Consider the following 25,174-nt stretch of genomic DNA (forward strand, 5'->3'; position numbering starts at 1 on the left):
TGCAATACAATCCAACCCTCAGGGCTTTTCACTTGTGTTGCCACCTCCATGCGCCATGCGTAGCAATCACAGATGTAATTAGTGCCTAAGGGACAAAAGGAAAGCAGGATGGTTCTGGACTTGGAAATTCTTAAAAAGACAAGGTCCTCCGGGGAAAGTGGCCGTTCAGAGTCCCCCTCAACAGCCCCCCAAGTGCTGCTCTTCCAGCTTCAAGGAGAAGCACCGCTCCCCCCACCACCCCACCCCCCAACAGGCCACTCCAGGCTGGCCTTGGGGACCGGGTCCTAGAGGGTCCTCAGCCATCATCCGTGGAGGCAGCCAGAAGCAGCGGGCTCTGGTGACAAAGACCTTGGACAGTCAGAAGGAGCACGTCAGTGACGTGTCCCAGGACAGGAAGAGGATGGGGAAGGTGCCAAGGAGAGGGCTGCTTCTTCATACCCTCACCAGTCAGCGCTGAGGGTGGGCACAGGGAGGTGGGTTGGAGACCCCATGCGTAGGGGGAGGGTGCCTTTATTGGAGGATTTGATCTACCGCCACTTGGAATGCCATGAAGTTCTACTTTAAAAAAATAATTTCAAAGGTGCTATCCAAGGAATATATGCATTTAATTAAAACTTAATCTTTTTCGCCCGGCCGGCATGGCTCAGTGGTTGAGCATCGGCCTATGAACCAGGTGGTCACTGTTCAATTCCCGGTCAGGGCACTTGCCCGGGTTGCAGGCTCAATCCCTAGTGTGGGGCGTGCAGGAGGCAGCCGACCAATGAATCTCTCTCATCATTGATGTTTCTATCTCTCTCTCCCTCGCCCTTCCTCTCTGAAATCAATAACAATATATATTTTTTTAACTTAATTTTTTCAATGCTTTATGAGTGATTCAAGCACTGGAATCAGGACAACCGTCTAAGGCAGGGGTGGGCAAACTTTTTGACTTGAGGGCCACAATGGGTTCTTAAACTGGACCGGAGGGCCGGAACAAAAGCATGGATGGAGTGTTTGTGTGAACTAATATAAATTCAAAGTAAACATCATTACATAAAAGGGTACGGTCTTTTTTTTTTTTTTTTAGTTTTATTCATTTCAAATGGGCCGCAGGTCGTAGTTTGCCCACAGCTGGTCTAAGGACTCTGGTTACGGTCCCAACCACTGTTTCCCAGAGAGAAGCCTGCTGCTTCCACTCCTGAGATCTCTCACCCTCATGCCTTCCTCTCCTGCCCCCGCTGCCCCACCCCCACCTGGCCCTGCTCCGTGACACCAGCCTCCAGCCCGAGCCTTCCTGCCCCTGAGCCTGCCCGCAGCCACCAGGTGCAGTTTCTGAAAAGCCACCAGCCCGAGCCACCCGCCGGGATATAGGACTTCTTCCCGGGCTGTCCCAGGGCCTTCAGAATAAAGGGCACCTTCCTTAGGGTAACACCGTGGACCAGACCTGCCCAGTCTGTTCCCTTCTTCCAGGTCGCAGCCTCCCCTTTGCCCGGTGCCCTTGGGCATCTGCCACAACCAGCTGCTCTCCAGCGAGCCCTTTTCTTCTCTGCATGGAAGTCCTTCCTCCCATTTCTCAGCCTCCCAGACCCCACGTGTCCTTCAGCCTCTAATGCTATCTCACGGAAATCTCCCCTTTCGATGCCGCCTGCAGCTGGTTTCAAATTCCTCTACTAAGGGACCAGCGCGTCCTATAACCAATCACCTCTATTGCAGCATCATTGATTTAGGGTGCGATTTTCCCCCCCATTTCTGTATACCCTAAGAGAGTGTGAGTCCCTAAGGCCCTTGCTTCATTTTTAGAAAAATATATCTTTTTATTGATTTCAGAGAGGAAGGGAGACGGAGAGAGAGAGACAGAAATATCAGTGATGAGAGAGAATCACTAATTGGCTGCCGCCTGCACACCCCACACTGGGGATCAAGCCCACAACCTGGGCATGTGCCCTGACTAGGAATCGACGGTGACCTCCTGGTTCATGGGCCGACGCTCAACCACTGAGCCACACTGGCCGGGCTGCTTTATTTGTCTTTAATTCTCGGTGCCTAGCGCTGTGCAAAGCAAAAAGTACATATTGAAAACTGCTTCTTAGATGGATGGATGATTGGATCAGTGAATGAATGAATGAATGAATGAATGAATGAATGAATGAATGAATCAGTGAATGAATGAATGAATGAATGGATGGATGGATGGATGGTACCTGCAGCTGCGAGAGCTCTTTCTGCAAAGCAGATCTGAGTGCGTCCCTTTGAGCTGTATTCCTTCCTGGGCTCCTCAGATGATGAGGCTGCCCTGGGAGCTATTAACAAACAAGATGAAAGAAGAAGTGGAGGAGGAAGAAGAGGAGGAGGAGGAGGAGGAGGAGGAGGAAGGGGAGGAGGGGAAAATTCTATGGGACTCGAACAAATTATTTAATTTCACTAAGTTTGTTCCCTCATTTGTAAAACAAATGTGCTGCTCGGGATGAGCTTTGAAGGGATCAGCCAGTCCCTGAATTCCAGCCCCTGGGCTCCAGGATCACGAGTTCCTCTCCCGACTCCTCCCCCCGCCCCCGCCCCCAGGTTCTGGCAGCTATAACCCGAGTCTTAGCGCCACCTAGTGGTCACCAGGCACAGCAGCAGTGGGGAGAAAAGCGGGGAGTGGGCCGGGTAGACAGAAGGAAACCCCAAGCTTCCACCTATTAGGAGGCGGTAGAAATGAGGCCACACGTGAAGTTACACCAAGAGGCCTAACTCCAGTGACTTTGGGTCCTTTGTCCTCCTGGTAAATCACTGATGAGCCTCAGCGCCTGTAGGAGGCGCCAGTGAGGACGCCTGGCGCATGGAAAGGCAGCAGCAGTTGCCGTGTCCGGTGGTCCTCTCGTTCTCTGACCAATTTACTGTGTTTTCCCGGTTAAGCGTCTTCCTCGGGAGAAAATGTCCTTCTGAAGAACCCACTGCACAGAACTCTAATAATCCAATAAAACCTCAAATCAAGTACTTAATTAAGAGCATATATGTATTTTTCATATCCCTTTTTTATAAACCTTCACCAGGGTGTGATAAGAAATGTTAGAAATCCACATATGGCCAATTAACATTATGGAAAATGTTAAGGATGCTTCAGAGAGAAGCAGCAAAAATAGTCACAAAATACTTGTATGGAAATAAGTTCCATTAAAACTGACCTAAAATTTTTATTAACCTGATATCTGATTTCTAAGTGACTTTCTAATTGCCCAAAATAAGAGTAAGCCAATCCAATGACCAAATAAATTTTTTTAAAAAATTGAACATTTTCTGAAGGAGAATGACGCCGTTTTGACACTGTTTTGACGCCGTTTTTGCTATGATCTGTCCCCCAGGGCCGTGCTCCTGAGACCACTTTCTGGGCAAAGGGTGGATGTTCAGTAGCCACTTACATAAATAGGGCCTTTGGGGTGGGGGGAGGCATATCAGCCCTTCATTTACACCATCTCTCAAGGGAGATGCCATTGTGGTACTTAATTATATTAGCAAATAATAGCAACCTGCATCGAGTACATGGCTATATAAATCTGTTTTTATACATCACTAGAGGCCCAGTGCACAAAATTAGTGCATTGAGGGGACGGTCCCTCAGCCTGGCCTGTGCCCCCTCGCAGTCCGGGACCTCTTGGGGGATGTCTGCCTGCCGGCTTAGGCCCACTCCCCAGGCAGTCCTAAGCCGGCAGTTGGACATCCCTCTCGCAGTCTGGGACCCCTTGCTCCTTACCATCCACCTGCTCGCTGCTCCTTAGCGCTGCCACGGAGGAAGGAGAGGCTCCTGCCACCGCCACTGCACTCGCCAGCTGTGAACCCGGCTTCTGGGAGTGCATTGACTACCAGGGGGCAGCTCCTGTGTTGAGCTTCTGCCCCCTGGTGGTCAGTGCACGTCATAGCGACCAGTCATTCTGCCATTCGGTCTATTTGCATATTAGCCTTTTATTATATAGGATACCTCCTTGGGGTCTGATAGGGTCTCGGTGACTACTGATTGAAGCCTTACCCATGCATTCGGCATTACTGCAGGCCCCAGAAACACATATAACACTGAAACCGGACCATTTCCCTGGACCAAAAACAAGGCCACTTGACAAGAATGTGCACGCAGAGACAAAGGAGAAACTGAGATTACCAACACCTATCACCTCTAGGTTCTCTGTCTTGGGAAATTTATCAAGACGTCTTTGAAAGCAGCAGAAACTACAGAAGGAAAAACACATCAGTGCTTTTATGACTGGAATCAGAATCCAGTGGGAGCTCTGAAGGAAGGGGGTGAGACTCCAGGCACTGGCGTTTCAGGCTTTCACAGCATAAAAGAATGTAGCCAGTTATGAGTGATGGACTGTGAGGCAGGTCTGGGCCTGATTTTTATGTTCTACCTGCCCTTAAATCTATGCCTCAACCAGTAAGCTGTCTTTTCTTTTTTTAAAATTGATTTCAGAGTGGACGGGAGAGGGAGAAAGAGATAGAAACATCAATGATGAGAGAGAATCATTGACCGGCTGCCTCCTGCACGCCCCACACTGGGGATCAGGCCCACAACCTGGGCATGTGCCCTGACCAGGAATCAAATTGTCACCTCCTGGTTCAAAGGTCAACGCTCAACCACTGAGCCATGTGATGGGGCTCAACTAGTGAGCACCTCTTTTAAGCCGAATACAGTTACATAAAGAAGGATATTTTCTTTTTTTTATCTGGCAAATTCAAAAAGAGTGTCAGACATACAGAGCTGAAAGACAACGTTTTTATTCAGTTTATTGGGGTGACACTGGGTAATAAGATCATGTAGGTTCCACGTGTGCATGTCCATGACACATGATCTGTATGCATATTGCACATGTGCCCACCACCCAAGGTCAAATCATCTTCCATCACCGTTTATTTGGCTCCCTTGCATTTATTTAACAAACGTTAACTAAATAAAAATGCTAAAGTGTAATCACGCTTCCTCTGGGAGAAGGGTCCGGGAGCCCAGTGCGCCCAGCCATCAGCTGCCTGATACAATCCGAAAAAAAAGGAAAACGCTGCAATTAATTTCACGGTGATTTACTATGTATTAGGTTATAGTGGAAAATTACCTTCCGCACTGGCACCCATTGAAATGTAAATGTGTTCTTCTTCTCCAAACGCCACCCACCCCCCCCCTCCCCCGTTTTTGTTTGTCCTGAAATTCCGTTTGGAAATCCCGCGCGTACCCCCGGATGTCACCGGCATTGCCTCCGTCGCGTTGATAAGGGCGCTCTGCTTTGAGGTTGCCGTGCGAGTTATTTTTCCCCGCGATGAACACTCAGTTAGGGAAGCCCGTCTTTCCAGCTTGCGGGACGGAAGCGCCCCTTGATTAATGGGCCTGTCAACCCGATGAGCTGGTGTCACACCGCAAAGGCTCAGCTAAAATATGTGCCTTCTTATCCCGTTGTCCAAGCACTTCCGCTGTGTGAGCGTTGCGCCCCCGCCCGCTGTACCCAGCATTTCATTTTGCGTTCGGTTCAGAATGAGAAAAGTCACAATAGAGCAGATCATTGAATTATATAATTTGATAGGAATCATTTCTTTTGTTCAAATAATGTGCTTCGGGTGCAATTTTTTTCCTTTTTTTTTTTTTTAACTCTGTCAGCTGAACTGCTCCTCAACCATTGAGATCAATGTATAGATCAATATAAACACCATTAATTTTTTTTCTAGATTCTGCCGGGAGATAAAAGCCTTGCAAGAGTAGCTGTTGGAGAGGGGGGGAAATAATCCTTAAATAAAAATATTTTGCTTTAGTAAGTCAAAGACATAGGATAGGTTGTATGCTTAGATAGTTCACTTGGTATGTGCTGTTATGTTGTCAAATTCCACGTCCGTGGAAGAATCCAAGCACTCAGATTATAAATGCACAGAATTGTGACCTACTCCAAGCTTCTAGATAGACAATATTCTTGAAAAATGGCGAGACCACTTGGGTAGAATACATTTCAAGGGGATTATGAAGATTAGTAGTCCCAACGTTATAAAACAGTGGACTACCCCCAAAAACTTATTCCATAATGTAAATATAGGAAAGTACCAAATGTTCTGCAGGAGCCCAAATTTAAAAAAGCAAAAAATACTTCTTTCAATGCCTACGGAAATTATATATATACTAGAAGCCGGTGCACGGATTCGTGCACAGGTGGCGTCCCTCAGCCTGGCCTGCGGGGATTGGGCCGAAACTGGCTCTCTACCATCCCCTAAGGGGTCCTGGATTGTGAGAGGGCACAGGCCAGGCTGAGGGACGGCACTGGTGCACGATCAGGACCAGATTTCAGGGTCGATCCCTAGTAGGGAGCATGCAGAAGGCAGCTGATCAATGATTCGCTCTCATCATTGATGTTTCTATCTCTCTCCTTCTCCCTTCCTCTTTGAAATCAATAAAAATATATTTTTTAAAAAAGCATTAAAGAAAGGCACAAAGTATCTATAGCTGACCACTTCCTTATTTTGTCTGTTATCTTAAAAGAGTAATTATCTCTTCTGAGAGATATTCTACAAACATCAAAACGGAAAAACAAACTCAAAATGGTTAAAGGACTTAAATGTAAGACGGGAAACCCTAAAAATCTTAGAAGATTCCATAGGCAGCAAAAGAGCAGACATATGTCGTAGCAGTATCTTCACCAATACAGCTCCTAGGGCAATGGAAACTCAGGAGAAAATAAACAAATGGGACTACATCAAAAGAAAAAGCTTCTGCACAGCAAAAGAAACCATCAACAAAACAAGAAAGCCCACTGCATGGGAGAACATATTTGCCAATGTTATCACCGATAAGGGTTTAATCTTCAACATTTACAGGGAACTCATACAACTTAACAAAAAGAAGATAAACAATCCAATCAAAAAATGGGCAAAGGACCTAAATAGACACCTTTCAAAAGAGGACATACAGAAGGCCGAGAGACATATGAAAACATGCTCAAAGTCACTAATTATCTGAGAGATGCAAATCAAAATGACAATGAGGTACCATCTCACACCTGTCAGAATGGCTATCATCAACAAATCAACAAATGACAAGTGCTGGCGAGGATACAGAGAAAAAGGAACCCTCGTGTACTGCTGGTGGGAATGCAGACTGGTGTAGCCACTGCGGAAAACAGTATGGAATTTCCTCAAAAAGTTAAAAATGGAACTCCCAGCCCTGATTGGTTTGGCTCAGTGGATGGAGCATCGGCCTGAGGACTGAAGGGTCCCGGGTTCGATTCCAGTTGGGGCATTTACCTTGGTTGCAGGCACATCCCCAGTGGGGGGTGTGCAGGAGGCAGCTGATCAATGTTTCTCTCTCATTGATGTTTCTAACTCTCTATCCCTCTCCCTTCCTCTCTGTAAAAAATCAATAAAGTATATTTTTTAAAAAATGGAATTCCCATTTGACCCAGTAATCCCACTTCTAGGACTATATCCCAAGAAACCAGAAACACCAATCAGAAAGAATATATACACCCCTATGTTCATAGCTGCACAATTCATCATAGCTAAGATTTGGAAACAGCCTAAGTGCCCATGAGCAGATGAGTGGATTTAAAAACTGTGGTACATCTACACAATGGAATTCTATGCCGCCATAAAAAAAGAAGGAACTTTTAACGTTTGCAACAGCATGGATGGAACTGGAGAGCATTATGCTAAGCAAAATAAGCCAGTCAGAGAAAGATAAATATCACATGATCTCACCCATATGTGGGATATAATGATCAACATAAACTGATGAACAAAAATAGATCCAGAGACAAGGGGCGGGGGGGGGGGGGAGATCAACCAAAGGACTTGTATGCATGCATATTAGCATAACCAATGGACACAGACACTGGGGCAGTCGGGGCTTGCCCTCGGGGGTGGGAGTGCGGGGGGGGGGGGTCAATAGGGGAAAAAGGAGACATATGTCATACTTTAAACACTAAAAAAAAGATCAAAACAAAATTGCTAAGTAGGACAGCTCCAAGGCCCCAAGCATACATGGATTTGAGTGCTGTTTGTTAGTTCTGTCATTCAAAGTCATATCATCTGCTGACAAATTTAAGAGAAATATTCCTATTTTCATTCATATGAGCAATCTCATGCAGGGTCCTGCCATGAAAGGTGGGTGGGTGCCCTTTCATTCCCTCCGAAGGACACCTTGATTCAACAGGCATCATTCTTCATTTCAGTTCATTGTTCTCAGGGGGGAATATCATTCAAATCGGAATCACACAAAGTTTTGGATCTCCTTTTCTAGTCTTCAAATTTTTCTTCTCCACAGTCATCATGTAAGGTTTCTCTGGGGGTAATTTCAGACAGGATCTCCCTACATTCTCAATTCTAAACTTCTGAGTAAACGTAGATGCCGACAGCATGCAGCATGTCATTTCTTGGGGACCAACTTTTGGGGCTCGTACTCCTCCCTGGCAGCTTCTTTCCAGGTGGGGTGCTATGCATTGCTAATCTGCCAACAATCATCCGATACCCTGTCCTCCACGGAATCGAGGCGGATCTGATTTTAAAACTGTTTGCTTAACCTTCGGCTTCTATAGGGATGTTTTCGGTCTCGCCTGAATTCTTGTCTTGGTCCTGTCTGGAAACCCTTCTCGGTCTTAAAGGAGCAGGGCACTTCTGGTTTCAGAAATCTAGGAATGTGAGGGGTGGGTGACCCGGGGGTCTGCACGCACATTTTTATAGGGACTGACTGGGAAACAGAAGGGCCCTGGATTTCTCAGCGTCCAGCCTCCTGCAGCGACTGTGATCATTAGATCTGCAGCGGTTTGTCTAGTGAATTGCTCTCCTCCGAAAGGGTGATCCCGTTCCTCTGACGGTGGGGAGAGGGCCAAATGGCTGAATGGCTGCAGCTGGGCCCCGGCCTCCAGGCGCAGCACAAGGTGTCAGCAGCCCCCAGCACTGTCTCCATAGGTAATGACATCAAAGGGGGTGCAGTCCCAGGACTGGGAGACCCCACGAGGCAGGGATGGGGAGCCCCCCCACCCCCCACCCGCCGGGCTGTCTAGCTTCAGGGGAGATTGTTTACACACCAAAGAGTGGGAGGGAGGTGCCAGGCCCCAGGTTTCCGGGGAGAGCGCTTCGGGAAGGGAGGGGCCCGCGACCTCCTTCCCCTTCAGGAGCAGACAAGCTAATTTTCCGCGCCCCTCACCTATGCAGTGTTTGACTGCTCGCATGGGTCCTTGGCTTTTCGGATGTGCGGGTGGGGCGATGTATTATTTACATTAAGGTAACTCATAAGACAGGGATGGCGAACCTTTTGAGCTCGGCGTGTCAGCATTTCGAAAAACCCTAACTTAACTCTGGCGCCGTGTCACATATAGAAATTTTTTGATATGTGCAACCATAGTAAAACAAAGACTTATATTTTTGATATTTATTTTATATATTTAAATGCCATTTAACAAAGAAAAATCAACCAAAAAAATGAGTTCGCGTGTCACCTCTGACACGCGTGTCATAGGTTCGCCATCACTGTCATAAGAAATCTGTAGAACACCTCCTCTGTGCATTCAGAATAAAGTTAATAACGATGAATATTAAAACCCAAACACCAGCCAACAGAAGGGGGCGGGTCCTGTCCCTCCTCCTCCGCCAATCACGACCTGCTCTGGAGAAGGAGGGAGCGAGGCATCCAATCCGAAGCCTTTCCCGGCTGGGAAGAGCGGGAATGCCTCAGGGCCCAGGCCCGCCAGGAGGCCGCCACCCCAGCCCACGAGAGGAAAGACAAGGCACCCAGTTTAATGTGAATTTTGGATCGACAACAAATAATTTTTAGCATAAATATACCGCCAAATAGTGAGCAGGCCATACGTATGCAGAACAAGGAAAACCTTCCACCTACTGTTGATCTGAAACGGAGGCACCTGCATTTTTATTGGCTACATCTGGCACTGGTGACCTGGGAAGGCCCTGGCTGAGGACACCTCGTGCCTACCGAAAGGATAAAGGGAAAAGGGCGCTCAGCCCTCTCTCTTCTCTTCTGAAGGTGCTGGAGGAACCCAGCACAGAGTGACATGCACAGCGTGTATGAGTCATGGACGGAACGTGTGCCCACCCGCTCTCCCTTTCCTCCCTCCCATTGCCCTCCTGCCGGGAGGTTTTCAGCGGCGGGTAACAGAGATGGTGCCAGAGAACGGCTTCAGTAATAAAGGCATTTCACTGTCTACGGCAGTGGTTCTCAACCTTGGCTGCACATTAGAATCGCCTGGGAATACAGAGATGAGTGGGTTGGGGGTTGGGGTGGCAACTCACGAGTGGGTATCTGCGTCCCCCATCCTCTGGCTGCTTGGTGACGAGGCGGCTGCTGCAGCTCCAAGTACAGTCTCCCAGCGGGACTTCGAGCAGGAAAAGAGGCGGACAGCAGGAATAGGGGCTTTCCTTTTACTAGGAAGGCCTCCCAGCATCCTTCCCTTTGTAATCCATTGGTTGGAACCGGGTCAAAGGCCCACGCCCAGCCCCAGGATAGGCGGGGAAAGTGAGTATCGGGCATAAGGGGTCAGAAGAGCAGTGACCGGCTACACCAGGGCCTCGTTTCCAAGGCTGGGCAGTTGCCTTCCCAAAGCAGGGTTCCCTTAGCGAGGAAGTCACGCTCAACGTTCGATACCCAGCAAGGAGGCGAACTGAACGGGAGAGTCATCGAAAGAGGCCGGGGGGCCTGGCTGGAGGCGCCGTGTTTGAGTCACGATGCGTGATTGACAGGGACCATTTCCACAGAAGCAGGACCCTGTGGCTGGGAGGTGGGAGGTGGAGGCTGAGTGTGAGAGGCCCACGCTACCTCCTCTCCCGCTGGCCTGTCCAGACGGCAGGTGGTATTCCAGGAGGGGCCCTGGCGTCTAGAATTATCTAGAACTTAAAGATGGAGACAGCAGAGCACTCAAACACAGGACCCTTCGGAGCACCAGGTCGCCCACCCATGAAACCCGCCCTGGCCTCGCTCGGAGCAGAGTGGCCGGCCCAGGACAGGGAGCCTTGGTGAAGGCGTTTTAGGGTCTTTGGGGGTTGGGGGGGGGATGAAGTTGGATTAAATACATTCATGGCCAGTGGGGAAAGCTGTGAGTTGGATTGTTGTAATTAACATGTGCCCAGGCCTCAGCACTAACTCTCATTCAAGAGCAAAGAAAGAACCGATCTCGCCCTTTCTATGCGTAACCCAGGGCGGAGGCAGAAGTCAGAGAAGACGGGGCTCTCGGGGTTCCTCCCAGGGTAGCAGACGGGCGGAACCCCTGTCCCCAAGAAATGTGAGGGGGCATCCTCATGCCCATTCCGACGGACGATGCCAGTCTCTTATCTGATCGTCTCAGCGGCCCCGTGCGGTGAGTGTGTTATCTCCATCTTATAGATGAGGTTGTTGGGGCTCAGAGCAGCCCATGGTTGTCCACGGACATGGTCCCGCTGGGGTGGGAAGCTAGGCAGACTGCACCCACAGCCCGTGCTCGTCAGCACCCTGCACCCCTGAATGAGTCCAATGGGCTTAGTGAGGCCAATAGGTGAGACCAGATATAAAGGGGCTGGGTATTTGGGGGGAGGGAGGGTCTTAGGATCCTAGGGCCCAGGGGGGATGGTAAGGTATGGCACCGGGATGTCACTCAGCCACGGGACTGCAGGCGGAGGGCAGCCCCCGAGATGGCAGTGGAGACGGGCCAGGGAGCCCGAGCCAGGCCATCGGCGGAGGTCTCCTCACAAAAGTGTCTGTCGTGCATGGCCAGTTTCCGAAATGAATCCACCAGCCAGGGATGTCGGTTGAACCACTTTTAATTAAAACGCACGGGAATGGGATGAAAGCCAGAGCGTGAAAGGCGGGGCTCCCATTTGCTAAGAAAACAGCTGAAAATATTCCAGGGAGCTGAGCGCATTTTGATAATGGAATTTTAAGCAGCTTCTTGGTTTTAATTTTATTTAAAATGTTTATGTAGTTAGAAAAAATAGCTTGCTATTCATTTCCTACCCGAATGCAGGAAACGCTGAGACATTTTAAATTAGTCGAGATTCCACAGACATAAATATAGGTCCTGGTTCAGAGGCAGAATTAGTGTTTCTGAGTTGTTCCATCCACACCTGGGCGATCAGCCCACCCAATTCTATTTGGAGAATAATGCCAGCCTCCAATTCAATCTATCTAATATCCAAGGTTCTGTGATATTGTCCAGTTTAATGAGATGGCTCAGTGAAATTAAGACACTGTTAATCTCGTCTCAAAATCAATTTTCTTTCCAGGACAATTCTTGGGAACCTCAAAAATCTCTCGCTTTATATAATAAGCAGTATATACTCAAGGGTTGAGATCTAAAAGAATAAGTACATTCATATTAAAAAATCCTCATAGCCCAGCTGGCATGGCCAATGGTTGAACATCGATCTATGAACCAGGAGGTCACGGTTTGATTCCTGGTCAGGGCACATGCCCGGGTTGTGGGCTCCATCCCCAGTAGGGGGCGTGCAGGAGGCAGCCAATCCATGATTCTCTCTCATCATTGATGTTTCTATCTCTCTCCCTCTCTGAAATCAATAAAAAAATATATTAAAAACAAACAAACAAATCCTCATAAAATAGGATCTCACAGAGAGGGTGACCTTGAAACGTGTTGTCATCTACTGAAGGGCAATACGCTTACTGTGTTGATATATCTGAAGTACTTGCTCAAGATGAAAGCATTCTCTATGCTTGGACTTCTATTAGAATACCTAATGCAAATATGAGAATGATAAATGGGAATGATGATGAAGAAAAAGAATTAGCCCAAACCTCCAGACTTCTACTTAGAAATAGTGTTTACCAGTGAAATGATGTCTGTGTGCGATTTTCTATTGAAGCGTTCTGTTTAACGGCATAAGATGGGAAATAATGCAAATGCGTGTCAATGGTAGAGCAATTCAATGTTATGCTATTTCCAGATACGGACTAGAGTGCAATTATAACAAAACAAGCACGCCCTTTATGTGCTGAAACGGAAGACACTCCCAAATAAATCAAGTGAAAAGTAACAGTGGCTCACCCGGCCGGTGTGGCTCAGTGGTTGAGCATTGACCTATGAACCAGGAGGTCATGGTTCAGTTCCCCATCAGGGCACATGCCCAGGTTGTGGGCTCGATCCCTAGCAGGGGGTGTGCAGAAGGCAGCCGATTGATGACTCTCTCTCATCATTGATGTTTCTTCCTCTCCCTCTCTCTTCCTCTCTGAAATCAATAAAAAACATATTTTAAAAAATTCATAAAATAAAAAAGGACAGTACAACTGCCCACCTTTCTGCTGGACATTTCCTGTCCTTGGAACATGGAAGACAGATTCCTGAAGGGAAACCCCCAACATTCAAAACCCTTGACCTCCAGCAAAGCGTCCCCTGGTGTTAAAGCCCCATTCTAGCCGCTGCCTATGAATTTGCAAATTAGAAAAAAATATATTTGTCCTTGAAAATATTAGTCAAGGGAGGCAGGGTTCTCAGGTGACGGTGGGACTTAGGGACACTAGGAAAGTGGGTGATGTCAAGACCAGCCGGGAGAAGCTGGTGTGGGAGCAGGAATGTGGGCCAGCAGTTAGCCGAGGGCCCCCAGGCCACCACTGTGGACCAGCGTCTTGGCTGCTGGGCTGCTGGGCGGGGTGGGGGTGGGCCCCTCACTCCGCCTCTTTCTTCTCCTCCGGGATCTCCACCGACAGGATCTGTTCGCCAGGGTCCAGGCCGGGGCTCACGCGGATCCGCACCGAATGCTCCTCCTGGGGACCAGCCGCCTCCTTCTCGGCGCCCCCGGGCGAGGCGGGTGGCTGAGAGCCTGGGGCCGGGGGTTCCTGGGGCGCAGGCTGGTCGGGGGCGGCAGAGCCCACCTCTCCCGCCGTGTCTTCCGAGCTCTTGGCCTGGAATCCCAAAAGGGTGACTGGTGAGGCCGAGAATGTCCAAGGGATCTTAGCTACCTCTCTGTTCCCCTGCGTTGGACCCCACGGAAAAGGATGGCGAGCTCAGCAGGTGCAACTAGCGGGTGTGGGGCTGGGCGGAGCTGCGTCAGGGTTAGTTATGGAGACGCTATATTATGGGGGACGTTGACGGATTAAAATCTCTGGTTGGAAGGTCCTGGGGAGAGATGTTAGGTCTCTGCTGCGTCTCAGAGCTGAGCCTCTCCCTGCCCACCCAGTTCCCAGGGCTGCGTGCTCCTTGGGGGATGAGAAAAACTAGCCAGACGAGGGAAGGGCCGATGAGGGCTGGAGCAGCTGTGGCCTGCCCCCCTTTCTGGAAGGTCTCAAAGGCTGAGATCCACAGAGGCCCCTGGCATTAGGCTGGGCTGAGCCCCACGTCTGGGGACTTGGTGGGTACCTCCAGCCTCCAGCCTGCAGGCCCCTGTGGACACTGGCCATGGTCTGTGTATCATAGGGAATTGGTTGAAAACCCATGCTTTTGTGGGTACCCATGGCCCCTCCTGGAGGGAGCAGCCCCCAGACCAGGAGGCCCAGGGTCCCCAGATGTCCAAGTCCCGCTTGAAATGGTGCTGAGTTAAAGGGAGAGCAGTCACCATGCGGAATTAAAGGGACAGAGACTCCTGAAGTTGGCTCAAGTCACACGGTGTTGAAGGAAGGAGAGCAGGGGGTGGGGGACAAGATGCTCCTAGAACCCAAGGCGTCCTGGGGGACGTGTCCCTCCCTCTGTCCCATGTGTCTGCAGGCTTGTCACCCCTGTTCCCCTTCCTCTGCCCACGCTAAGCTCTGACAGGCACTCCCAAGGCGGGATGCCCAGATGGTGCCCCCTAGGGGGCCTCCTGAAGCATCCTGCTTTGATGGGACCCGAAGAATCATGGGACAGTTGGTCCAGATGCTTTTGTAAAAGGCATCCGGGTCTCCCGTTCATCCCTGGTACCCCATGTGGCGACCCGGAGGAACCAGGGGCTCGGGAGGCTTGAGGAGCTATACCCGTCGCAGCTGGCGGTGACAGGGCCGGGGCTTGGACCTGTGTCTTTGGACGGCTATGGAAGAGACCCTTGCACTCTGCCCTGGTTCTGAATTGCAGGGGAAATGCCTTTTATTGGAACACGCGTGCGCATGTAATTCCCGTCTCCGAGCTGCCTCGGTGAAGAGCTAACATTAGGAGCCCTTTTCGGATCAAGCCGGTCACTGTTCTGAGGACACTCGGGGAGCGCCTGTCAGCTCAGCCAGCCCTAGATAGAGACCGCAACCAGCCCACTTGATGCCACCCTTGCCAGGCGGCGAGCCAGACAGTCATGTCTGTCCTCAACCTGGGGCCAGTGTGACTGCCTCTGGAGACCCAGGCATCACTCCTCAGATCCCGCTGTCCCCTGGCTTCTGGCGGGTTCCCGGACTCTGACTCCAGCCTGCACTGAGCCCGAGTGCACTGGCCTCCTCCGAATTGTCTCCCATGGCCTGCTGCCCCCTCCCCTGCCACCGAGCTCCTGCCTAAGCCCATCCCCCCATTTCCCAGCAGCCTCCCTGCAGGACCGTAATGAGCAGCCATAATTAATGCAATCACTCTAATTGGCATTCTGGGCATTAGTCACAGAAAAAACGTCCCAGAACTAATTTGAAAATTCCCTTTAGATTTATGGGGGCGGGAGCAGTCTGCACAGTGCCTGTCGCCTTTCCAAATCTTTTAAATTGCAAATCTTTTCGACAGACACAACATGACCTAGGAGAACATCACTTTCATCTGGGGAGGGAGGGACATTCGCTGCCCACACCAGGACTTCCCTTTGGGAAAGCCACTCTACCGCCTCAGCGTAGGGCGGGGCATGTGAGCCAGGCCTCGGTGGAGCACCCACTGAATGGCTCAGGAATTGACAGGTGACCCAATTCTGCCCAATGACAGCGAGCCCTGGGATTTTTGCTGGAATTACTGGGAAGGAGGTGCTTTCTTCCTGTTGGAGCTGCTACACCTTCTGTTGGGGCCAGCCCGGGAGTGGAGTCATCTCCCAGGAAAACAGAGATGATACACCTCGCCCTGTTGGCATCATCTGAGCTCTGGACTCAGCCTTGTGATAGGGGGACTTATCACCTGAATTCATCTGAAAAGTAATAATATTTTAAATCTCAGAACACATATGCTTATGTGAATAGGGGGTTACGTTTCTTATATGAGAATAGGGAGTTAAGTTTTTCTTAAAGTTTCCTTTACAAGGCCTGTGCAAAGCGATGGAGGAGGTGACTCAGCTGTGAATCCAGCAAGCAGAACCTATAAGCATGGTCAGGCTGACCCAACAGGAGTCAAAACATCATCTCATCAACATCATCTCATCAATGACTGAAGACAATAGCTGATGTCTGTGGACCCCCGGGGCTGCACATAGCACCCTGGCCCCTTCCCCTTTATACTCCTGTCCCCTGCACCTTGCTGGAAGGCGGGGTTTGATGCTTGTAAGCACCCTGTCTTGGTTGGCTGGCCTTCCCAATAAACGCCTAGTATAATTCAACCCTGCCTTCCTTATTGGACACAGCGACAGGCAGCCCGAGCCCACCCGGGGGGTTTCCCGGTAACACTTGCCCGGACTTTTTAATTACTTCACCCCATAAACTCCGTTTTTCTCAAGTGAATATGAGCTCGCACTGTCCCTTGCAACCAAAGGAGCCCTGCGGACAGGAAGGAGGGAAAGCACCCCCCTAGGATGGACCGTGGGTCCCCTCGCGGAGGTCCCCGGCCTTCCTTCTGCCTGGCACAGAGGTGACGCGGATCGGCGGCCTGGTTACCGGCCACATTACCTGTTCCAGCAGCTGCTGCTGCTTGGCAGCCGCCTCCAGCGCAGCCAGCTCTTTGAGCCGAGCCCTGAGGTGGGCCAGCTGGCCGCCTTTCGCCCCCCTGGCGCCCATCTTTCCCGCTGCGGCCAGGGCGGCATTGAAGAGCTTGGGGGTGCCGGCCCGCGGAGGAAGGATGAGCACGCTCTTCTCCTTGGGCTTGCTGTTACTCTTCAGCATGCGCCTGCAAGAGAGCAGCGTCCGCTCATGTCCCCAGCACAGCGTTCACTCATGTCCCCAGCACACAGCACAGCGTTCACTCATGTCCCCAGCACGCAGCTTCTGCTCATGTCCCCAGCACACTCAGGGACAGAGGAAAAGTTTGCTTGTATAGTGCCTTTGGAGTTGGACTTGTATGGTGGTGGTTGTTTGGCGAGACCTTTTTTTAAAAATATATTTTTTTATTGATTTCAGAGAGGATAGAAAAGAGAGAGAGAGAGAGAGAGAGAGAGAGAGAGAGAGAGAGAGAGAGGAACATCAATGATGAGAAAGGATCATTGATCGGCTGCCTCCTGCACACCCCCTACTGGGGATCGAGCCCGCAACCCAGGCATGTGCCCTGACCAGGAATCGAACCGTGACCTCCTGGTTCATAGGTCGATGCTCAACCACTGAGCCACGCCAGCCGGGCTGGCAAACCATTTCTGAGTGTATTTCCTGAGCCAAGCACAGCCCTAAGGGCTTCGTGCATAGCATCTCACTGAAAGATCAGAACAACAGACGTGGGTCTTATTGTCTTCACCTTATAGAGGAGGAAACGGAGGCTCAGAGAGGTTGAGCAACTTCCCTGAGGTCACACAGGAAATAACGAAGGTACTTCAGTGTATGGAATCAGAAATAAGAGGCCCAGATGGAAAAGGACCCAAAGCTTTTTGCTTCTCTTTCTCTGGCTTCATTGTCACGTCACCAGCAGCAGCAGCACCACCTCAGCCCTTACTGAGCGTCTGTATATGTCAGGCCCTGTGCTCAATCCTCTACAGGCGCTCTTGGGTGGCTCTGCGGTCCCCCTTCCTGCCTCTGTCTGTGTGATTCCCGCCCCTTGAGGGGAGTGGGACATGCCACCTACTTTCAATCACTAGAACACAGCGAGGGCGGTCAACTGTCACATTTATGAACACGTTACACAGGATCATGATCTGCAAGGACAAGCCTTGCTGGCTTTGCTGAAGCCAGCACCCACGTCGGGGGGAAGGGAGGGGACAAGACCCTGAGGGCAGCCACCAGGCCTACAACCACGAGCACTGAATTCAGCCAACAACCACGTGACGTGGAAGCAGATCCTTCCCTACTTGAACTTGAGAGGAAACCCAGCTCTGGCAACACCTTGATTACAGCCCTGGAGTGGGCCCGCCCCAGCCCTCCCCAGACTTCTGACCCATAGAAACTCCAAGATAATAAATACGTGTGGCTTCAGGCTACTGCGTCTGTGGTAATACTGTTAGGCAGCAGTGATAACTGACAACGCACTCTGCCATTTAAGTCTCCCCGGGGTCCTCAGGTAGGTCCTGCTATTTCCCCTCATTTCGAACGAGGACATGGGAGTCCAGAGAGGGCGAGTAACTTCCCCAAGGTCACACAGCTGGGAAGTGGCCGAGCTGGAATTCAAACCCACACCCCTGACCCCAGCGTGCCAGGCCTTAATGATCGCAGCAACTTCATGGGCAGGCTCTTCCTGGATGCTGACAGCACTCCTGTGACACGGGAAGGGCTGGGATTACTGTGCCTGTGAGAGCTGGGGAAACTGCGGCCCAGAAGCGGGGGAGGGGGGACTGACGTGCCCAAGGTTGCTCGGAAGTGGCCGAGACAGAATAACAACCCAGAATAAATGCGGCATGTCACCCGGCTTCCCTAAACGAGGAGAGACTTTTCCATCTAACGGAGACGCCGCCTCTCATAAGGAATTCTTCACGCTGCTCATTTATGACGAGCGGTTTGGCTCAGGAACAAATGCATTTCGCCTGCGATCGAGCAGAGCCGAGGCTGCTAATTGGCCCATTCATTCCTCGGGCTTCCAGCAAAACGTGTTTGTTTACAAAGGAGGCCCTGGCTGGCTGCTTCTCTAATCAGAGGCAACGGATTGGAATTGTGTGTATCGATATTAATTGCCCAAGACGTGCATGTGCTAGCTGGGGCTGCCCGCGGAGAACACCCACGTGATCCTTCACCGAGGCCTCTTCCGAGCCCGGCACCGGCACCCGTGTTATTTGAGTCCGTAATTCCGCGCACACGCGTCTGCAGGAAGGCTCGGCGTGGGACGCAGGCGACACGAAGGAGCTGTCCACAGGACCTTCGCGGAGGGCCGGCGCTGGCTCTGGTTTGAAACATTGAGCGGGCTTCTGGGGCGCTTCCGGATTAAGGAAACGGAGCCTCGATTTCAGATGGCAAGCATTTCACTATAATTGAGCAAGCATTCACCCCTGAAGGAGGGGGCATGCATGAGACCTTTGGCCCCCTTTCTTGGAGAGGCCAAGTCCAAGAGCTGAGTGCCTCGCTTATTTGGGGCCACGGGTCTCCCATAAAGTGGGGAGCTCAGGCAGAACCCCACATGTGGCTTTCACCAAGTCAGACACCCCCAGGCCCTGGGGTTCTCAGAGTCCATCTCGCTCTCTTTAAATTGATTTCAGAGAGGAAGGGAGAGGCAGAGAGAGATGGAAACATCAATGACGAGAAGGAATCATTGATCGGCTGCCTCCTGCACGCCCCCTACTGGGGATCGAGCCAGCCACCCGGGCATGTGCCCTGACCGGGAATCAAACCACGACCTCCTGGTTCATAGGTCAGCGCTCAACCACTGAGCCACGCCGGCCGGGAGATCTCGTCTCTCTTTCGATGGGCAGCGTTCCTACATGGCCCCCTGCCTCTCTCCTCAAACTTGTCCAGAATCAGCCCTTCCTCCTTCCTCTGGCTGCCCCCACGCCCACCCCCTGTCCCGCAGGCAGGTCAGGAGCCAGGCCTCTGCAGGATCTGGCGATTTGGCAAAGCTTCACCTAACCCGGCCGGTGGGGTGGCATGCCACTTGAGCCTTCCTGCAGGGGGAGGAAAAGAGGGGGAGGGCCTGGGGGCCAGTTCTCAGACATAAACAGTCAGTTCCCATTACCTGGGTAAATTCTACAAAGTCCCTGCAAACACGGAATCAGTGACGCCCGAACCGTCGCCGCTGGGGGAATCGGGATGAGGGCTCTGTGTGCCTCTCAACACAACATCTTCATCAGCCGGTCAGTGCATTACCTGCCTCGGTGTGCTTCTGCTTAAAGCCAACTCACTGATCCTGTTGCCGACCCATTCACAACGAGCCCAGGGCCGGCAGCTCCAAACCCCGAGCCTGAATGAAGGCATGTCCCAGCCTTCTTTTAAGTAAGAGGTCACCAAAAAACTTCACGGAAATGTAAAAACCGGGGCACGGAGCAGACCCCACCCCAAAAAAGACACCTGAGTCCAGTAGGAGCTGGAAGGAGAGGGCGGAGCTCCCCTTGCTCCGGCTCAGCTTGGAACACGCGCTCTGGGCGACTCAGATGTTCCCCTGCTCCCCGGGGCCTGCCAACACCATGCACGCAGGCCCCTGAGTGTGGGTCTGGGTTGTAAATGAATGCTAGCGAGGAGGCGAGTCACAAATACAGGATCTGAGAATAGTGAGTGTTGACCACACTTCCCCCGGCCCTCAGGAGAGGAGGGGAAGTGGGGGATTCTGTGGGGAAAGTTCAGGTTCACCGGCCTTTGGAAGGGCCCAGTGGCTTCCCCACCCCCTAACCCCCCAGCCCCACCCCATTGCGGGCAGAGCCATCACCAGGCTTCACCTACAGGCCCGCCCCAGCCGCAGCCCCTCGCTCCTCCATCCCCATAGCAAGCTGTGCTCCTTTTCTTGCTGGCCTGCACACATACACACCGAGCCTGCACCTCCATGGGCCTTTGCACATGCTGTTCCCTCTGCCTGGCACGCTCTTCCCTGCGGGCAGCGCCCCAGCTCGCACCTTTCCTCTGTGCAGGTCTCCGTGGACATGCCACCTGCTCTAACGGCTTTTCCTTGCCGGCTTGTCCCAGCAGCTCCCTCCCCCAGCGTGTCCCCTCCCGTGGCTTTGTGTTTCCGCAGGGCCCTTGTCCCCGGCTGACACATCACCTGATCATTCACTTCTCCGTTGAGGGTCCCCCACCCCCGAATAGGATGCAGATAGCGGGTGACACGGTCGCCAGCTGTGTCCCCAGGGCTTCCAACTACGTCCTCAGTAAATGACTGTGCTGCATGGACAGATGTTGGAGACTCGGTTCCTTTTACCAGGACCACGCTCTGTGCGTGGCGTTGTTTCAAAGAATGAAGGGGAAAAGGAAATATGCAATAAATGGCAAGGGAGGGCAGCCACCAGATATGTGCATTGGAAAGTATCCAATGGGGAAATTATAGAGGGAATTGAACAGATAAAGAGGGACCATCACTATTCACCTTCTTACTGAGCCCTCCCACAGGCCGGGCACCCTGCTGGAGACGCACACAGTGGTGGAGTTATGGTTACCCTTCATTTACAGGGGAGAAGACCGAGACCAGAGAGGTTAAGAAACTTTCCCAAGGCCACACAGCCCGTACCACAGCTGGAGGAGATCTGAGCTCTATCAGCCCCCCCACACACCAACAGGGGTCCTCCACCGGACCACGTGGCCTCCGACCTTTTAAAAGCAAAAATACGCTTTCCTAAGAAATCACCTGCTCCCTGACAATCCCCGATACAGGTGGACAGGCTCTCACTGCAGCCCTGTTCCTGCTACAAGATCCTGGAAACGGCCCGAATGGCCACGCACAGGAGCGCTTTGCCGCTGCCCACGGGGGTGAGCGCGCTGTCTGTGGACCCACAGGGGCCGCGCGGCAGGGTTGGCGCCGTGTGCGAAAAAGCAACGTGCAGAGAGAACCCAGAGTGAGCCGCTCTCCGCGCAAGGCAGAAACAGCTCAGAACCCATTCGCGGACCGGCCTGTATTTGCCAAAGGAAACACAGAAGGTCCCAGAGCGATGGAAGAGGAAGTCTTAGTCCTCCAGGACCGCACACGAAAGCATCCATGCACTTTTTTTTTTAGAGAGAGAGAGAGGAAGGGAGAGGGGGAGACAGAGAAACACCTAAGTGAGAGAGACACATGAATCGGTCACCGCCTGCATGTGCCCCACCCCATCCAGGGCCAGGGATCGAGCCTGCAATGAGGTGCGTGCCCATGACCAGAATCGAACCCGGGACCCTTCAGTCCGAGGGCTGACGCTCCATCCACTGAGCCAAACCAGCCAGGGCTCCATGGACTTTGTCAGTAAAAAAAAAGAAAGGAAAGTACCTGGCCTTCTTCCGGAGCAACTTCTGAGACTCGGGATAATGCACCAGGATTTCATTCAGGTCCTTCTTGTCCAGAATGAAGAGGTTGGTGAAGCCGTGGGCCACCACGTTGGCCGTGCGCCGATTTCCGCCTCCGACCGCCAGCAGGCTGGGGTGAGGGAGGAAGGGGTGAGGCCCTTCGGGGCTGCGGTTCTGCTCACCCTGCAGTCTTCCTTTCCACCCCTGTGTCCGCCCCACCCGGCGAGAGCGTGTCACCTGCATCTGTCGGCAGGTGCCGGGGCGGCATCCACAGGGCTCCCTCTGACCCCCAGGGGCCCTCCCCTTCTGACCTTATTTCTCCGAATACGGATCCAGCTCTCAGCGTCACCAGCACGGACTTCCCGTCAGGGCCGCCCAAGACCTGCACCTGCCCCGCCTGGATGATGTACATCTCGCGCCCTATCTCCCCCTGAAACCGAGAAGGGGCACGTCCCTCTGTCATTGTCAAATCGGCCACAGACACAGCAGGACTGGGCCGGTGGCACGACCTGGTGTGTGTTGTGGGGCCTCCGTCTCTCCATCTGTGGACTGGGGAGAACGACCCCCCCTCGGCCTGCCTCAGTGACAGGGTGGCGGTGGGGAGTCAGTGGGTGACAGAAATGCTAGCTGCCATGGGGCAGGTGTAACGGTGCTCTATAAGTTCCCGTTATGCACCCCGATGCGGGCCCGGGCCTCGGACAGTCTCGCGGTGCCTCAGACAATAAACTGATAGCTGCCCGGCCGTGGTGGCTCGGTGGTTGCACATGGACCTATGAACCAGGAGGTCATGGTTCGAGTCCCTGTCAGGCCACATGCCTGGTTTGTGGGCTTGATCCCCAGTGAGGGGCGTGCAGGAGGCAGCCGATCAATGATTCTTTCTCATCATTGATGTTTCTATCTTTTTCTCTCCTTCTCCCTTCCTCTCTGAAATCAATAAAAAAAATATATTAAAAAAACAACCTTTAACAAAAGGTTGGGTGGAAAAACCCACAAACAGCCATGCAAGGGTATCATGTACAGCCTTGCCCTGCCCCACCTCTACCCCCGCCCCCTTTCCCCCCTTCCAGGACCAAGATCCCGGCAACAGTTCCATCCACAGCTATGGCCCTGCCCCTCTTCAGGCTCCTCACATCCCTTTTCTGTAAAGTGGGGCTCCTCGTCCTGGCCCCCATGATCCCGTGTCCAGGCACCAAAGCCTGAGACTCACCTGAGTTCGGTGCCTGGAGCCGGACAAAGCCTCTGGTGCCACGGAACCAGGATCCCTGCGGCCGGCTGACCAGCGCACAGAGCTATGGCCACTCTTCCCATCCCTGCCAATCCCACCCTACCTGTGGCCCCCCCTCCCTGGGCCCCCCCTCCCTGGGCCCTCACAGGCGCCCGCCCCCCCAGCCCAGCTCTCCACAGCCGGGGGCGGGGGGGTAAATCCCAGCCGTTGCCATGGCCGCCTCGGCCCTCACCTTCTTGCACACGTAGTCATTGGGCAGGTAGACGACAGAGCGCAGCCGCTTGAGCATGTCAAAGATCATCTGCCGGTCACAGCCCTGGTGGGGAGCAGCCAGGAGCCCGGTTAGAGGAAGGTGGGGGCTCAGGCCTCCCAGAGCCCGGAGGTGCGGGTGGAGGGGGGTACCTGGAAGAGCGCCACTTTGCTGACGATGTCGTAGTTCACGTCGATGGCCAGGTCCAGCCGCATCTTGTCTGGAAGCTGCACCATCAGCTCCGACTCATCTGCAAACGAGACCCTGGCGACAGTCAGAGGCTCAGCCAGGCTCCTCCCCACCTTGTGGACCTAGTCCACACGGGACCCGGCCCCGTCTACATTGTACCCGGCCCGTCCACACTGCAACTGCCCCGTCCACACGGCACCCGGCCCGTCCTTACTGTACCCGGCCCGTCCACACTGCAACTGCCCCGTCCACACGGCACCGGGCCCGTCCACACTGCACCCGGCCCGTCCACACGGTACCCGGCCCGTCCACACTGCACCCGCTCCCGTCCACACTGCACCCGGCCCCATCCAAACTGCACCTGGCCCCATCCATACTGCACCTGCCCCGTCCACACTACACCCGGCCCGTCCTTACTGTACCCGGCCCCGTGCACACTGCACCCAGCTCGTCCACACTGCACCCGCCCCGTCCACACTGTACCCGCCCCGTCCACACTGTACCCGCCCCGTCCAAACTGCACCCGCCCCTCCACACTGCACCCGCCCCGTCCAAACTGCACCCGCCCCGTCCACACTGCACCCGCCCCTCCACACTGCACCCGCCCCGTCCAAACTGCACCCGCCCCTCCACACTGCACCCGCCCCTCCACACTGCACCCGCCCCGACCACACTGCACCCGCCCCGTCCACACTGCACCCGCCCCGTCCACACTGCACCCGCCCCGTCCACACTGCACCCGCCCCTCCACACTGCACCCGCCCCTCCACACTGCACCCGCCCCTCCACACTGCACCCGCCCCGTCCAAACTGCACCCGCCCCTCCACACTGCACCCGCCCCGTCCAAACTGCACCCGCCCCTCCACACTGCACCCGCCCCTCCACACTGCACCCGCCCCTCCACACTGCACCCGGCCCGTCCACACTGCACCCGCCCCGACCACACTGCACCCGCCCCGTCCACACTGCACCCGCCCCTCCACACTGCACCCGCCCCATCCACACTGCACCCGCCCCTCCACACTGCACCCGCCCCTCCACACTGCACCCGCCCCTCCACACTGCACCCGCCCCATCCACACTGCACCCGCCCCGTCCACACTGCACCCGCCCCGACCACACTGCACCCGCCCCGTCCACACTGCACCCGGCCCGTCCACACTGTACCCGCCCCGTCCACACTGCACCCGCCCCATCCACACTGCACCCGCCCCATCCACACTGCACCCGCCCCTCCACACTGCACCCGCCCCTCCACACTGCACCCGCCCCGACCACACTGCACCCGGCCTGTCCACACTGCACCCACCCCGTCCACACTGCACCCGGCCCGTCCACACTGCACCCGGCCCGTCCACACTGCACCCAGCCCATCCACACTGTACCCGCCCCGTCCACACTGCACCTGCTCCCGTCCACACTGCACCTGGCCCCGTCCCCATCCAAACTGCACTTGGCCCCGTCCATACTGCACCTGGCTCCATCCACACT

General features: G+C 53.4%; 2 protein-coding genes across 2 annotated transcripts in view; one reads left to right on the top strand and one right to left on the bottom strand.

Moving 5' to 3' along the window:
* NLRC5 (NLR family CARD domain containing 5) overlaps window positions 1-25,174 on the top strand; it is a 940,085-nt gene that overhangs the window by 557,274 nt on the left and 357,637 nt on the right. The window lies entirely within an intron of this gene.
* CNGB1 (cyclic nucleotide gated channel subunit beta 1) overlaps window positions 11,710-25,174 on the bottom strand; it is a gene marked incomplete at its 5' end in the record, with an annotated part of 47,738 nt that continues 34,273 nt past the window's right edge. The window contains 6 exons of the mRNA XM_081108346.1: window positions 11,710-13,822; window positions 16,664-16,880; window positions 22,002-22,148; window positions 22,330-22,448; window positions 23,476-23,559; window positions 23,646-23,743. Coding sequence (XP_080964472.1) covers window positions 13,586-13,822; window positions 16,664-16,880; window positions 22,002-22,148; window positions 22,330-22,448; window positions 23,476-23,559; window positions 23,646-23,743 — 902 coding nt within the window. The 3' untranslated portion in view covers window positions 11,710-13,585. The remainder of the gene's footprint in view (window positions 13,823-16,663; window positions 16,881-22,001; window positions 22,149-22,329; window positions 22,449-23,475; window positions 23,560-23,645; window positions 23,744-25,174) is intronic.

The sequence above is a fragment of the Myotis nattereri genome, assembly GCF_964212035.1.
Source record: "Myotis nattereri genome assembly, chromosome: 15".
NCBI classification, from domain to species: Eukaryota; Metazoa; Chordata; class Mammalia; order Chiroptera; family Vespertilionidae; genus Myotis; species Myotis nattereri.